This window comes from Nipponia nippon, unplaced genomic scaffold (assembly GCF_047370975.1).
Source record: "Nipponia nippon isolate SJK-2023a ecotype South Korea unplaced genomic scaffold, ASM4737097v1 scaffold_13, whole genome shotgun sequence".
In the NCBI taxonomy this organism is placed as follows: domain Eukaryota; kingdom Metazoa; phylum Chordata; class Aves; order Pelecaniformes; family Threskiornithidae; genus Nipponia; species Nipponia nippon.
Window position 1 is genome coordinate 16,208,324 of NW_028262324.1, and position 15,640 is coordinate 16,223,963.

Below are 15,640 nucleotides of genomic sequence, written 5' to 3' on the forward strand. Positions count from 1 at the left end.
GCCCAGCCCTGCCTGGCCTGCCCCTTCACTGTGACTCTGCAAAACGGCGGGGCGGTGGTGGTGACGATGGCGATGGCCAGCCCAGGAGGAAGAAGAGGGGCCCGGCTGGGTGCTGCGCTGCTCGGGGCGGAGCGGCGGGCTCGGTCGGGTGGGCAGGAGGAAGGACGAGGCCGGGTCGCGGCAGCAGCCATGGCGGAGCCTGGGGACCAGAGCATCCACACGCAGCACATCTCGGCCGTGCACAACGTGCCCATGCGGGTCCTCATCCGGCCCATCCCCGCGGAGCTGGAGCCAGGCAAGGTGCAGAGCCTGGTGGAGACCCTGCAGGTGAGCCCCGGGGGGGCGGGGGCAGCCACCCCTGCACCGACCCACGCCACCCTGGGGGGCACCGCCGGGGAAGCTCACGGCACCGAGGCCCCGGCACAGGGGGGTCGGGGGGTGCCGCGGGGTGCCGGGGCGTGCGTTGCTCTCGGGGGTCTCCCTCTTCCCAGGAGGACCCCGAGCGGGTGCCCCCCATCGACGTGCTCTGGATCAAGGGCAGCCAGGGGGGCGATTACTTCTACTCCTTCGGGGGCTGCCACCGCTTCGCCGCCCACAGGGCACTCAACCGGGAGACCATCCCCGCCAAGATCATCCCCTCCACCCTCAGCGACCTCCGCACCTACCTGGGCTCCTCCACGCCCCACCTGCGCTAGCCCGGTGGCCCCGGGGCACGCACGGCCCCGCGCTGCCCGGTGGGGGGGCCGCAAGGTCCCGGTGGGCTGAGCTGCGCCTGATCCCGGGTCCCCGTGAGGCTCCGGTGGGGCTGGGGTCAGGGGCCCCGGCCCTGGGGGGTCCCCGCGGCCCCGGGGTCTCCCCGCGCCCCTCCGGCCGCGATGGGGCCGGGACTCGCTGGAACCGGGAGGCGACCGGGGCGGCGCGGCGGGGCCGGCAGGTGGCGCTATTGTGCCGCGCTGCGCCGGGACGGGACGGGACCGGGATGGGACCGGGATGGGACCGGGATGGGACCGGGAAGGGAACGGGATGGGAACGGGATGGACCAGGACGGACCGGGACGGGACCAGGACGAGACGGACCGGGATGAACAGGACGGGATGAATCGGGACGGGATAAACCGGGATGGGAACAGGACGAACCGGGACGGGATGAACCAGGATGGACCAGGATGAACCGGGACGAACTGGGACGGGAACAGGATGGACCAGGACAGGATGAACTGGGACGGGATGGACCGGGATGGACCAGGATGGGAACGGGATGGGAACAGGACAGACAGGGACTGGATGAACTGGGACTGGACGGGACGAACCAGGATGGGATGAACTGGGAAGGAAACGGGACGGGATAAACCGGAATGGACCAGGACGGACCGGGATGAACTGGGATGGAGCAGGATAAACCAGGACAAACCAGGACAGGAATGGGGCAGACCATGACAGGATGAACTGGGATGGGAACGGGATGAACCGGGATGGGATGGACTGGGATAAACCGGGACGGGAACAAGAATGGGATGGACCGGGATGGGATGAACCAGGATGAGATGAATCGGGATGGGATGCAATGAACTGGGATGGGATGAACCAGGACGGGATGGGATGAATCAGGACGGGATGAACCATGATGGGATGAACTGGGATGGACCAGGATGAACCAGGACAGGACGAACTGGGACAGGACGGACTGGGACGGGATGAACCGGGATTGGACAGGCTGAACCAGGATAGGATGAACCAGGACAGGATGGGACAGGCTCAACCAGGGCACAGCTCAACCAGGAATGGCTGAACCGAGACGGGACGGGCTGAACCGGGGCGCACTGGAACTGGGCCAGGTCACAGCCCATCCAGTGCACAGCTGAACTGGGAAGGGGTACAGGCAAACTGGGACACAGCCAAACCGGGACACAGCCATACCGGGAGGAGGCACAGCCAGTCCCCAGGCCTCCCCCAGCGACTCTGGGCTCACCCTGTGCCCGGATCGGGAGGACCCTGGGCTGTGCCTGCCCCCATCCCTGGACACGTCCCGTGGTCCCCTTCTCCGTGGGGGACATCTCCAAAATGGTGTGGTGGGGACACCCACTGCTGCACCTGGAATAAAGGTGATCAAACCCTCGTGACTCCGGGGCCCGGCGCTGGGGGATGCTGGGGTTGGGAGCAGGTACGCAGCGGTACGGCACGGCACGGCACGGCATGGCATGGAGACCTGGCAGCTGTGAGAGCGGCGGCTGCGGGCACACGGGACAGGGACAGATGCTCTGCAAAGGGACAGACGCTTTGCTGGGGGATGGAGGGTCTGTGAGGGGCTGGATGCTGTATTCGGGCTGGATGCTTTATTCAGGCTGGATGCTGTGCTGGGGGCTGGATGCTGTGCTGGGAATGGATGCTTTGCCAGACCACACTGGGATGCAGCTGAAGTCAAGGGCAGCTCTGGCCCGGCTGTGGCAGCGCATGCAGTCCTGCCATGCTGGGATGCTGTCATTTCTGCAAACGCCACGTCTTTACCCCATGTGCAGGCTGGAAAAACCGCCCTGAGCATCCCCCGGGTGTCTCGGTGTCCCTCTGAGCCAGGAACCGCGGTCCAGGGAGAGGAAAGGCCACTGACTCACCCCACTGCGCTGTGAGTCAGCGGCAGGACTGGGACAAGAACCGCAGCCAGATGCTTCTGCCCTCTCGGCCACGCTCCTCCCTGCACGGATCCTGTCCTCCCAGGGCAGAAACAGACTGGGGAGAGGGTTTGGGAGGAGGACCCGGCCCCCGTGGGCACCAGCTCTGCCGGGCAGCTGCTGCCTGCCAGCACGGTGTTTCCGCAGGAGCCGCTGGGGAGGAAGGGCAGGGTGGGCTTGGGGCTGATGTGCCGGAGTCTCCCTCCGGCCCCTTCCCTCGCCTCCGGCGAGGGAAGGGGCCGGAGGGAGACTCCGGCGCGGCGGAGCTGCATGTGCCGCATCAAAGCCGCTCTCCGCCGGGAGGAAGGCCTGCAAGCGTTCACGGAGAGAGCAGCCCTGGTCTGCAGCTCCCTGATGGGCCATAAATTTCTCCGAAGAATTGTGGCGTGCTAAAAAGCTTCCTCTTGTTAGAGAGTCGGCGGGCGGGGGAAAGGGAGGAGGTGGCAGCTCCTGCGGCAGCACAGAGCATCGCCAAGGTGCCCTCAAATGGCAGGGACCGGTTTTTGCCCAAACCCTGGGCTGTGCCCCCGGGGCTGGGTATCTCCCGTGGGCTCTGCTCGCCCCCTCTCCCCAGGTTTGTGCCCCTTACAAAGGGAGCCGGGTGTGAGGCAGCTCGGCAGAGCTGGGACCCCACAAGTGGGGATGAACCGAGGCTGCCCGGGTCCTGCAACCCCCTCTCCCTGCACCCCATAGGGGCTTCTTCCAGCCGGAGGACCCACTGCAGGATCCGCTCTTCCAGCCTTCCATCCCCTGCAAACAGCTCCAGGACATCTGTGCCAGCTCCGCGGGTGCCCCGGGATGCCGCTCCCAGGGCTCGGTGGCGCTGGCTGGGAGCCAGGACCGGCTGCTGTGGCCAAGGGGCTGGGTGAGCATCTTGGGGGCTGACTGGCACATCCCCAGGGCTGGCACGGTGCAGGCAGCGTGAGCTGGTCTCCAGCCCCCAGCCGGTGCTGCCAGTGCCACAACCTGGCACGCCTGGCACAGAAGCGGGTCTCGCCAGAGCCAGCGATCTCTGCGTCAGCTCTGTCTGTCCATCTCTGCATCCCTCCACCTGTCCCCCTTCCCTCTGCCTGACCCGCGGGGTCTCCTGTGTCGCCGGCTGACAGCCGATCCCGGCTGCCTCCAATCCATTCGTTCCAGGGCAGGAACAAAGGGGCTTTGTGGGCTCCCCCCGGCCCAGGCTGGGTGGGGGGGGTCCCGGCTCCGGAACTGGGACAGACTTCCCCGCGCGACAGGCGTGTAATGCCTTCCAGACCAGCAGCCCCGGCCTGCGGGTACAGCCCGGCAGGCGGAGGGGGCCTGGGGCTCCCCACGCTGCCCCGGGGACCCGCCAGGACACCCTGCCGCAGCCCCGACCCCGGCGGGGTCAGGCAGGGACCTCTCCCAAGGGCAGGGGCTGCTCTCCTGGGAAATGCTCCTGCTCCCCAAAAGGTTTCACAACGCCCCTTGAGCCCGTTTCGCTGTTCCTCCCCACCCAGGGGGGCTCCAGGGGCTCCCAGGTTTGCCAGCCCTGGTCTCCCTGTGTTGGCAAGCAGGGACAGCCACCCCCTGGACAAGCCCCTGTCCCAGCTGGAAGCGGCTGGGCTCGGATGCTGCATGCCCCGGGCCAGCGGGGCAATGCTCCCCGAGCTCGCCTGCAATGGGGCACCTCAGCCAGGCGCCAGCCTCGCTGGCCTGAACTGGGGAGCTCCAGTCAGAGGGGCTGGTCCTGGACATCCCGCTGCGCCAGGGGCTGCAGGCAAGCAGGGTCTTGGCAGGATGGGGTGGGATGGATGGGATGGGATGGGGTGGGATGGGGTGGAATGGATGGGATGGGGTGGGACGGGATGAGATGGGATGGGATGGGATGGGATGGATGGGATGGGGTGGGGTGGGATGAGATAGGACACATCGGCTTGGTCCAGCGCTGCTTTGCCGGGGCTCAGCAGGGTCAGGCCCGGTGTCCTGGTGGCCACATGTGCCGGCGTTGCCGCAGGTCTGGAATCCATTTGCCTCGCCAGCAGCAGTGTTTTCCCAGCAGGGCCGGAGCAGCCCCGTGGGGCTGGGGGCAGCCCCGGCCCCCCGGCCCATCTGCTCCCTGTTTATTTTCTTACACTTAAGTATCACCTCGCAGATAAACACTCCCCGGAGCGGGGGGCGGGGGGCATTTCCCCGCCAGCGGAGGCAGGACCCAGCCCTTGGGGTGCCCAGCACCCCGACCCCAGGGGTGCCCCCCCGCTGGCCAGCCGGCACCTGGGGGTGCCTGGCAGGTCGGGCTGGGGCCGTGGCTGCGACCCCATGCTCAGGCCACGTCCTCTCCATGCCACGTGTCCCATGCAGAGTCCCGTCCGCCCCTGCCCGCCATGCATGCCCGACCCGCCGCCCGGTGCTGCCCGCTCCTGCCCAGGGCTGCACCGCTCTCCCGGGACAGCAGCCCTCGGCCCGGCAGCCGGTTTGTTTGGCTGGATCAGCTGGGAGAGCCGTGATGCCAAACACAACCGCGTCCTGGCACCCGCTCAAGTCGGCCGCGCAGCGCGGCAACCGGCGGGAGGTTTGCGACGCCGCGGCCCCCGGCTGCGCCTCGTGCCGCCCGGCTGAGTCAGACCCGAGGCGCTCGGTGGCAGGGGGGCCGGGGGGTCCAGGCACGGGGACGCACGTCCTGTCCCACGCGCCCGCGGGCAGCACAGGAAAACCTGGCTGCTGCCGCGCGTCCTCCCGCCCCAGCGGCAGCGGCATCCGCAGGCAGCTGGCAGCTGGACAGGCAGGGAGCAGGCAGCGTTTGCTGCTTCCCATGGCTCCCGTGGCTCCTTCTGTCCGTCCGTCCTCCCACGTGTAGGGCCTGGCAGGGGGGTGGTCGTACACGCACACGCGCGTGCCAAGCTGGGGAGCTCCCTGCAGCGGGAGGTGGTGGCAGGCGGGGTGCACATGGCGGCGTGCACACACAGACCTGCTGCATGCACCAGCACGCGCATGCCCACACATGCATGCCCATACTCACACACGCGTGCAACTGTGTACACACACCCATACTCACATATATCCATACACATCCACACACACGTATGGATGCACACACACGTACATGTGTACAGCTGCACATCCATGCCAATGCACACATGCACATCCATACACGCTCCTTCGTGCACACGCATGCACACGCGTGCACACGCATGCACACGTATGCTCCACACTGAGCCATCTCCAAAGCTCCTTCCCCGCCTGCGTCCCCAAGTGCCCATCCTCCACCGCAGCAGCACAGGCCACCAGCACCCCACGCGTGGCCATGCCCCCCAGAAACACCCCGGGGCAGCTCGGCTGGGCCCCGGGCGCGGGCTCTGCCCCCAGCCCATCCCCGTCAGCTGGCGGCCATGTGTGGGGCGGCCGCAGCTGAGTACACAGCCCCTGCCATCCGTCTTGCCGCCTGTCAGGGCCGGGGGCTGCCGCGGCCCCCCAGCCGCAGCCCAGCGGGACGCCGGGGAGAGAGCGGGGGCTCCTCTCTCCACGCAAGCACCTGCCTGCTCCCTGCCAAGGGCTTGCCCATCCCCAGCTCTGCGCCGGGCGCCTCTGTGGGGCAGAAACGGCCCCCGGTCTGCGCCCAGGCAGGGGCTATTGCCAGGGCCCGGAGAGGGTCTGGGTCCCTCGCGGGGACCAATGCACAGTGAGAGGCAGCAGGGGACGGAGCCGGCAAGGGACACGTCCCCATGGCGGCCCTGCACGCCCCCAGCCCCAGTGGGACCTCTGGCCCCCGGCGCGGCCCTCTCCCCCTGCCGCGTGATTTACGGGCTCTGCGCAGGCAGACAAATGGTGAAGGAAAACAGGGCAGGGGGTCCCGGCGGTGAGGGGCTGCCTGCGCCCCGCAGGGGGGAGAGCAGCCGTTTGCTCACAGCCTGCCGGGCCGGGCAGGCAGCGAACCGGTGCCAGTACCGGTGCCAGGGAGCACGGCCACCCCTGCCACGGTCCCAGCAGCCTTGGCACGCAGAGGGAGAGCCCCGGGGGGACCCACCGGTCTGGGAGCCACCTTGCACGCTCCGGTCCCGCAGCCACAGGGCTCTGACTGTGGGGCGTAGTGGGACATGATGCCCCCCCATCCCATGGCCCCACAGGTCCCCCCATTGACCACCTTGCTCCGGGGTTTGCCACATGCCCACTGCATCCCATGGCTGCCATCCCAGCCCCCGCAAGCCCCAAGCTGGCCCTTTTTGCCTCCTTAGCTAGAGACTTCTCCCCGGCATCTCCCTCTGGCTGTGGGGCCAGTGGCCAGGTGGGGACCACAGCTGGCACGGGCTGGCACCATGGCCACTGCCAGGCCCTGGGGCCACATCCCCAGCAGCCCTGGGACCATCCGCCGGGAGCTGGGTCCTGCCCTCCGTTTGCCTTTGCTGCTTGACCTGCCGTGCCCGGAGCATCACTGAGCAGCCGACCTCCGCTTGGCCACGGGCCGGGGAGGAAGGCAGGCAGGAAGCCTCCTGCCTGCTCGGCTCAGCTGGCTGTCCCCCTGCCTGCTTTTGGGGGTGCCGGGCTTGGGGCCAGGGGGGACCCACACAGACCTCCCTGGTGAGGGGGAGCAGTGGGTGGCCATCACCAGTGGTACTGGGTGCCCAGAAAGGACCGGAACCCAGCTGCGGGTTGGGGGACACCCCCAGCCCTGCCCGGGATGCCGGTGGTTCCCGCTGCTGCCAGCTCAGCTCTCCCCTTGCAGGAAAAGACGCCGTGTTTCCACTGCCGGCGCACACCTTCCTCCCAGGCGGGAGGAAATGCTCCTGGCTGCCTGGCAGTGCTGCCTGCAATGCTGCCCGTGCCCCTGCCCATGTCCCCCTGTCTGCTCCCACAGCGGGCAGGTGGGGTGCCATGCCCTGGGGACAGAGGGGCGAGGGGTGCAGAGCATCCCCACGGGGCTGCCTGCCCTCGGGGCTCCCTGCCCACCCCGAGCATCCTCCTGGGACAGACCCCGTCCCAGTGGGGCATGGTGGGGTGCAGGGAGCAGTGCGTCCTCTGGCCGGGCACTGGCATCCCATCCGATAAACGCCCCGGGAACCGCACTGGTGCCACCTGCTCCCGGGTACCTGCCCCATCCCATCTCCCGTGCCCCATCCTCACCCTGTGCCGCCCTGCGCGGGACCCGGGGCTGGCAGGGCACAGCTGGGCAGGGGCTGGGGACACGCTGCCCACGGGCTGGCACTGCATGCGGCAGCGCTCTGCAGGCACTGGGGACCGAGGGCTGTGGCGCAGGGATGCTCGCCGTGCGGTGGCTCTGGCACTGTTGGCAGCACCGCCAGGGTCTGGTACCACCATGGGCACCACCTGGAGCCCGGCTCTGGGTGCAAGGTGCCTGCGGCCATGCCGGCGTGCCGGAGCAGGGCCAGGCCCGTGGCCGGAGCCAGCGCTGGCTCCCGCGGGCTGGGGCGAGGACGCTGGCCGCTGGCCGGCGGCTCGGGGGGCCGGCTGGGGGTGGGCTCCGGCGCCAGCCCCTCCCCGGCCGTATAAATCCCGATTCCCCCCGCAGACAGTCGTCCCAGCCCCGCTCGGCCGCCGGAGCGGAGCAGCAGCGGGAAGGCGTCCGGAGCCGGCCGTCGCAGCCGTGCCGGCGGGGGAAGGCTCCCCGCAGCCCGGGGGGTCCCCCCAGCAGGGCCGGGGGCGCGGGCGGGTGCCACGCCATGGCCTTCACCATGCTGCGCCCCGTGGCCGCCCGTGTGCTCTACCCCGACCTCAGCATCCTCTCGGAGGACGAGGAGAACCGGAGCGAGAGCGACACGTCGGACCAGTCGTTTGGCTGCTGCGAGGGCGCCGAGGCTCGCCGCAAGCTGCCACGGAAACCGGGGCCGATGGTGATGGTGAAGCAGAGGCAGGCGGCCAACGCGCGGGAGCGGGACCGGACCCAGAGTGTCAACACAGCCTTCACCGCCCTGCGGACCCTCATCCCCACCGAGCCGGTGGATCGGAAGCTGTCCAAGATCGAGACCCTCCGCCTGGCCTCCAGTTACATCTCCCACCTGGCCAACGTGCTGCTGCTGGGCGAGGGCTGCGAGGACGGGCAGCCCTGCTTCAGTGCCATCTACGGGGCCAAGGGCGACCTGGACAGCAAGCAGCCCCGCAGCATCTGCACCTTCTGCCTCAGCAACCAGCGGAAAGGGGTGAGCGGGGCGGTGGGATAGGGGCAGCAGCCCCTGCCCGGGCTGAGCGGGGCAGGAGGCTTGGCACGTCCCCACGAGAACCGCAGGCTCTGACTCCAGCCCCCGCTGGAGTTTTTGGCTGCTCCCGGCCAAATCCTGCTCGTAGCCGCACGCCCACAGCTCCCGCTCGCGTCAGAGGGCCGGGCTGCTCCCCCACGTCCGTTCGGGCCGGGAGGTCTCGGGGGGTTAAACAGTCACCCCAGTGCTGGGGGCACTTGGCCGCCCCGGGGGCAGAATTCAGAGCTTGCAGGCTGACCCCATCCCCGTCCCAGACCCCATCCCTGTCCCGGACCCCATCCCTGTCCTGGACCCCATCCCCATCCCAGACCCCATCCCCGACCCCGCCAGCCCCCCAGGCACTGCGGCAGGGCTGTCCCAGGCAGCACGCTGACATGACGGAGACAGGCAGGGCACGGCAGACGCCCCGCACAGGGGGCCGGGCAGCGCTCCCCATCCCGTGGCCCCGCTCTGGGTCTGCTGGCGGTGCCGGCACGGCTCCCACCCGGGGCGGGGGGCTGAGCTGGGAACCCCTGCTCTGCCCTGCCCTGCCTGCCCGGCTGACCCCCCCCAGCACCCTGCAGGTCGGGGGGGCACTTTTCCCGTGGTGACCCCATCCCGCTGCCCACGCTGGGGTCCTGGGTGCCCCTGCCCTGGGATGGGCCATGCAGGATGCAGGGCGAGGGGCTGACAGCTTCCCAGCCCATGGGCACCCCCGGGCAGGGCCGTGGGCAGGGGCTGCCGGACCGCCACCATCCCCACGAGACCCCCGAGCCATCCCATGTGCGACCCCGAGCAGTGTGGCCATGGGGCACACTCCAGCCCTCGCGGCTCTTTCGGTTTCTGCTGCTCCATTTTTAATTGCTCCTCCTGCTCCCGTTCCCTCCCTCGCTGGCCGGACTCTGCAGCCTCCCTGGCCCTCCCCGGGGACCCCCAGCCCCAGTCCTTGGCACAGTTGCCCCCGGCTGGGACCCTCTGGCCAGGGCTGAGCTGTGTCCCTGGGCTGTTCCCCAGGGCTGGAGCTGGGGGGCTGGCATGGTGCTGGACCCCCAGGGGACCCCACGGAAGCACCGGGGCTGGGAGCTCCTGCGGCATCCAGGACCCTGGGGACAACGGCAGGAGCTGGGCCGGGACACAGCTCTGCGCCTTCTGGCTCTGGGGCTGGGCTGCAAGGGGATGTACTGGGCTGGAAATGGGCTGGGCTGGGCTAGGAATGGGCTGTACTGGGCTGGAACTGGGCTGTCCTGGGCCATGCTGGGCTGCACTAGGCTGGAAATGGGTTGGGCTGGGTTGGAAATGGGCTGGGCTGGAATTGGGCTGTCCTGGACTCTGCTGAGCCATGCTGGGTTATACTGGGCTCTTCTGGGCTAGACCTGGGCCATGATGGTCTCTTCTGGGTTATACTGGGCGGTGCTGGGCTGAAGTTATGCTGAACCTCCTCATCCCCAGCAGGGCCGCGGGTCTGTCTGGGGCTATGGGTCTGTCCTGGGGCTGTGGGTCTGTCCCGGGGTGGCACCAGCCCTGCCCGTGGGTCTGAGTGTGGTGGCACTGAGCAGCCATGGGGGCTGTGTCCCTATAGGATGATGGGGCCGTGGGTGGTGCCCCCACAGCAGCCACCCCACAGCCACCTACCCAGCCACTCGCCAGGCACAGTCCTGTCTGTCTGTCTGTCCTGGGCAGCGCTGAGCCGTCCCAGGACCGGGGCACTGGCCATTTCAGGGCGGCTCCTCCGTGCAGACCCAGTGTAGGGCAGCGGTGGGCAGGAGTGGGGCACCCCCCAGCCGGGGCACCCCCCAGTGCCTGCAGCTCTCCCCTCTTCTCTCCACAGGGCGGCCGGAGGGACCTTGGGGGCAACTGCCTGAAGGTGCGGGGGGTGACCCCCCTGCGAGTGTCACGGAGATGAGCCGGGGTCCGGCAGCACCCACCTGAGACAGCGGCAGAGCCGGCCGGAGCCCACGCACGCCAGCCCCAGAGACTGGAGCGGGGAGGGAGGGAGCTGCCTGCCCGAGGCGGCGGCAGCCGCTGAGCCCCAGGGCCGCGGGCTGGGACCGCACCGACACCGGCCCCGGAGCCGGCAGCGGGATGGGAGGACGCTCCCGTGGCCGAGGCTGCCCGCGCAGGGCAGGGCCGGGGAGGGGGGTCCCCGCGCCCCGGGGCTGGACTGGAAGGGGCCCGTGTGCGGCCGGCGTCGAGGCGCTCCGGGGGGGGAAGGTGTCGTGGCCCCGCGGGCGCTGGTTGTGCACGTGCAGCCGCTTGGAAAATAAACCTTATTTTTCTGATGGGCCGGTGCCTGCCTGCCGCCCCGGCGTGGGGCAAGGTGGGGAGCACGTGGGGTCCTCAAGATGGCCCCGGCCCCCTGCCCTGTGCCCACCGCTGCTCTGTGCCGCTGGAGCCAGCACGACCGTCCCGGCTCTCCCCATGGGTGCGCTTGAGGGCCCCAGTGGGATCCATGTGGGGCGAGACCCCGGGCACACGATGTCCCCGCGTCCCCAGGCCCTGCTGACAGCTTTGGCCCTGCAAGGGCTACGGGAGCCCCGACACGGTCCGCGCTGTGCCGTGCCGCGGGATGGGGACAGCGCTGCCAGCCCCGTGCCGCAGCCACGAGTGCCTGGGCAGTGGGTCGGTGTTGGTGTCGCTGCTTTTGTGCCTTCCCCACTGCCTGGTACATCATAACTGCCACGGCTGCCACCGCCACCACGACTGCCACCATCATCGCGACTGCCACCATCACCATGATCTCCACCAGCACCATGAGTGTCCCTACCACTGTGACTGCGAGCACTGCTGCAACTGCCACCACCGCCGTGACTGTCACCGCCACCGCCGTGACTGTCACCGCCACCACGACGGCCACGCACGGTGGGGCTGAGGCAGCAGCACCTGCGTGGGGTCAGGTGGGGACGCGGGGGGTTCCCAGGCCGGGTCCCCCCTCGGGACCCTGCTCGGGGGGGCAGGGCCGGGCTGGGCAGCAGGGAGCGCCGAGCCTGGGAAAGGTGCCGTGCCGGGGCCCGCAGCTCCCAGGGGCCGATGCGTCCCGCGGAGCAGAGGCAGCTGCGGCTGGGGCGGCCGGGGGCTCCGGGGGCAGCCCCCTGAGGGCTGCAGGGCCAGACCTGCCCCGTCTCCCTGGGGTGCTGGAGCCAGCAGGGAGCAGGGGGAACGCCCTGGGGGTCCCGCAGGAGCCTCCCCCAGCCTGCCCCGGGGAGCGGGCGAAGGCGGGAGCCCAGCGGCACCTTTCGGCCCCCCGTTCGGCCGGGGCGAGCCTGCCCCGGGCTCCCTCCCCCCGGGTTTGATTTATGGAGCTGACAGCGCGGCGCAGCTGTGAGAGCTGGTCCCAGGCAGGGACCGGGGTGGGTGGGAGAGGTTTGTTCTCAGCGTGGCTAATGTGTCCCAGACCCCAATAAACAGCCGTGAGATTCTCCAAACAGCCCGGGACACAGAATCCCTGCCCTCGGGTTTATCGGGGGGCAGGGGCGGCGGGGAGGGGGCTGCGCTCCGCAAACAGCCCAACCCGCAGATGAAAGGGGACCGGCGCCTTGAAGCGGTAGCTCCGGCATCCCCGGGGGCCAGCGAGGGCTGGTGGTCCCAGTGCTGGGGGCACAGCAGGTCCCAGCACTGAGTGCATGGCTCCCAGTGCGTCCCACCCACTGGGTTGTGGGTCCCAGTGCATCCCAGGGCTGAGCACGAGTGTCCCAGCACGTCCCAGTGCCAGCAACCAGGGCTCCAGTGAGCTCCAATGTAAAGGCCATGGGTCCCAATAAGTCCCAGTGCAGGAGCAGTGCACCCAGTATGTCCCAGTGCCAGGGACTAGGGCCCCAGCAAGCCCCAATGTAAAGGCCATGGATCCCAGAATGTCCCAGTGCAGGAGCTGTGGAATCCAGCACATCCCAGTGCTGGGGTCATGGGTCCCAACACATCCCAGTGCCAGCGACTAGGGCCCCTGCAAGCCCCAGCATAACAACCATGGGTCCCAGTTAAGTCCCAGTGCTGGCGCTGTGCACCCAGTATGTCCCAGTGCTGGGGCTGTGGATCCCAGCATGTCCCAGCAATGGGGCCATGGGTCCCAGCACATCCCAGTGCCAATCTTGTGGGTCCCAACATGTGCCGGTGCCAATCCCGTGGGTCCCAGTACATTCCAGCCCCTCCCAGCACCGTGAGAGGGAAACGGTGACTCAGAGGCGCCGGAGGCTGCCGGCCGGTGGGAGCCGAGCGCCCCTTTGCCCCATGCTGGGCGAGCGCCGTGGCCACCACAGCCCATCACCCGCGGATGCTCCCGGCTCCCCGGCTGCCGCAGCCCTGCGCCGAGCCCAGCCGCACTGCCTCTCTCGCGCTCCCCTCCCATCCTCTCCCCTTCCTGCGCGCGGACACCCTTGGAAAGGCTCTTGGCCGCTTTCTCTGAGACAGGAAGGTGTCCCCGAGTCTCAGGAAGGAAAAACACTCAGTGCTGAACCCACAAAGACCGTCTCCGAGGGGCCGGGGCTGGAGAGGCTCCAGGCCTGACATCACCTGGGAACTGGAACCAGAACCGCAGCTGCACTCCGCGCCTGGTATTTTTTTCTTTAACTTGTGTTTTTAAACTTTCTTTTTATAGATTTTTTTTTTCCCCTTTCCCTTCTCCATTCCCCTCCCAAATATTTCAGCCTCTCCGCAGTTTAACCTTGCCAGGCCAGCGAGGCTGGAATGCAGCAGGGCTGCACCCGTGGCCAGAGCCCGGCGGTGCCGACAGCCACCGCGCTGCTGGGGTGGCCGAGGCTGGGTCCGGCCGGGCAGGAGCTGCCGGAGCCCTGGGCAGGCGGGCAGGGGTCTCGGGCAGGGGCTCGCTCCCTGCTGATGGGGGGCCAGGACCCCACAGCCCCCGGCACCGCTGTGCACCAGGGCCGGTGGAAAGGGACTCGTGGCCTCGTGGGGACCCAGCAGGGCCCGGGCAGGCACGGGGGCGTGGGAGGATGGAGCCGCCATGGCAGAGGGCTCTGGCAGAGCCTGCGGTCAGTGGGCAGCACTGCTGTCCCGACCCACAGCCCCTGGGATGGGGCACTGGGGTCAAGCCGTGTCCGAGCCTGAGCCTGAGCCTGAGCCTGAGCCTGAGCCTGAGCCTGAGCCTGTGCCAGCCGAGCAAGCAGAGCCTGCCAGGGGTGTGGGACATGAAGGCAGGTTTCAGCCCCGGGATCCAGCCCTCCTCACACCTTGTCCTTTGGCAACACCTTTGGGTGCTGCCTGCCCACCTCCGGCTCCTCCCGGAGCAGGGGCTCAGGGCAAAGACCCCAACGTGTCCTGCACTGGCACTGGAGCGAAGCTCAGCCACGGGCTGCCCGCGAAACCTCCCTGTTGCAGTGACCGCAGCGATTGACCGAGCATCAGAGGTCACCCCCGGCCCTGTCGGACCTGGGGGCAAACGGCTGTGAAGCAACCCCCAAGGTCTAGATGGCAGCAGGTGGGGACATGGGGACATGGGGACAGAGGGACAGAGGGACAAGGGGACAGAGGGACAGGGGGACAGGGTTCTGCTGCCCAGGGCAGGGCAGGGGGAAGGACTGGGGAAGGATGGGCACACCAAGGGCTGGGATAGGATGGGGTGAATGGGATGGGATGGGATGGGATGGGATGGGATGGGATGGGATGGGATGGGATGGGATGGGATTGGACGGGACGGGATGGGACAGGCAGACGGGGTGTCAGTGTGATGGCCCCCACACTGGGGTGCCGGGCAGCCCCTGCCTCTCCGTGCCGGCAGACACAGACCGTACTTGACCCTGCCGTCACCCTGCCAGGGTCCCTGGGGAAGGAACGGGGCAAAGGGTCTGCTTGAGACCCCCAGGACACCCGCCAGCTCCTCGCCACCCCACCGCGGCCAGCAGTGACCCTGCAGCCGCTGAGCCCCACGCCAAGCACTCCGTGGGCACCCGTGCTGCCAGGCACCCCGGTGCCACCACCCCGCTGTGTCCCTCCATGCACCGGACCCCTCGGAGCTGCTCGCTCTGCCAGGACCCCGTGCCGGCCACGGTCCCCAGGGACGCGGGCCCCGGCGGCAGGGACAGGGTGTGAAGCCGCGGCGCGGGGTGAACGCCAGGTTAATCTCCCGCTGGAGCTTCCCTCTGCAAACAATAAGACAATGCCCGGCCGGGGGCCGCCTGCGTAACCAGCGGTGCGGAGGGGAAGTTGTAATATTTGGATTTAGCACTCAGTAAATTAAGGAAGAAAAAGGAAAAAGCGCTAGGGGTAATCAGAGCAGGGCTGGCCCTGTGCCCTGCCCCATGGCCAGCAGCCCCGGGGGGCTCAGCCCGGCCTGGGGACGGCCACTGAGCAGGGCCAGTGTCCCCGAGAGCCAGCATGGCCGGGCGCGGCTGGGAGAGGGAGATGTCCCCGAGGGTTGGGCAGGGGACGGGCATGTCCCTGCCACAGGGACGCACAGCCCGGAGGGTCGAGGCTCGGGCGCTCAGCAGGCCTGCGGGCAGCGCTCGCAGCAAACACAGTATCTCCTGTGACACCAGAAAAGGGATCTGGGCCAGGAGTTTATTTTAATCCAGACCTGCTCACGCTCATGGGAAATAAAATCCTGTTTCTACAGCTGGGGTGGCTGGGCAGGAGAAGGCCCCGGGGGGACGGTCACCTCCAGCTGACAGCGGTTGGGGTGGCAGGGGGTGACAAGCGAGGGGATTCTCCCCGAGGTGCCTCCCCTGCGTGGGGCCGCGCAGCGCGAGGGGCCCCTCTGAGCGGGTACGGGGGGCCGTGGGCACTGCAGCTCCCAGGAGGCGTTGGGGATCGGCGCTGGGGACGGGGTGTCTGGGAGCAGGGGCTGAGCCCCATCCTGCCACAGCACAGCCCCTTCCCCAGC

The 15,640-nt window shown here is 68.8% G+C and overlaps 2 protein-coding genes across 2 annotated transcripts; both read left to right on the forward strand.

Moving 5' to 3' along the window:
* The first annotated feature begins 23 nt into the window (after window positions 1–23).
* On the forward strand, window positions 24–2,119 carry SRXN1 (sulfiredoxin 1). The gene is made up of 2 exons (XM_009464250.2): window positions 24–327; window positions 492–2,119. Exons 1-2 carry the CDS (start codon window positions 67–69, stop codon window positions 693–695), a joined length of 465 nt encoding a protein of 154 aa, XP_009462525.2. The 5' UTR covers window positions 24–66; the 3' UTR covers window positions 696–2,119.
* A 6,028-nt stretch (window positions 2,120–8,147) lies between these two features.
* On the forward strand, window positions 8,148–11,090 carry TCF15 (transcription factor 15). Its single transcript, XM_009464244.2, has 2 exons — window positions 8,148–8,775; window positions 10,640–11,090. The coding sequence occupies exons 1-2, from the start codon at window positions 8,299–8,301 to the stop codon at window positions 10,712–10,714; spliced, it is 552 nt and encodes a 183-aa protein (XP_009462519.1). The 5' UTR covers window positions 8,148–8,298; the 3' UTR covers window positions 10,715–11,090.
* The last annotated feature ends 4,550 nt before the right edge of the window (window positions 11,091–15,640 follow it).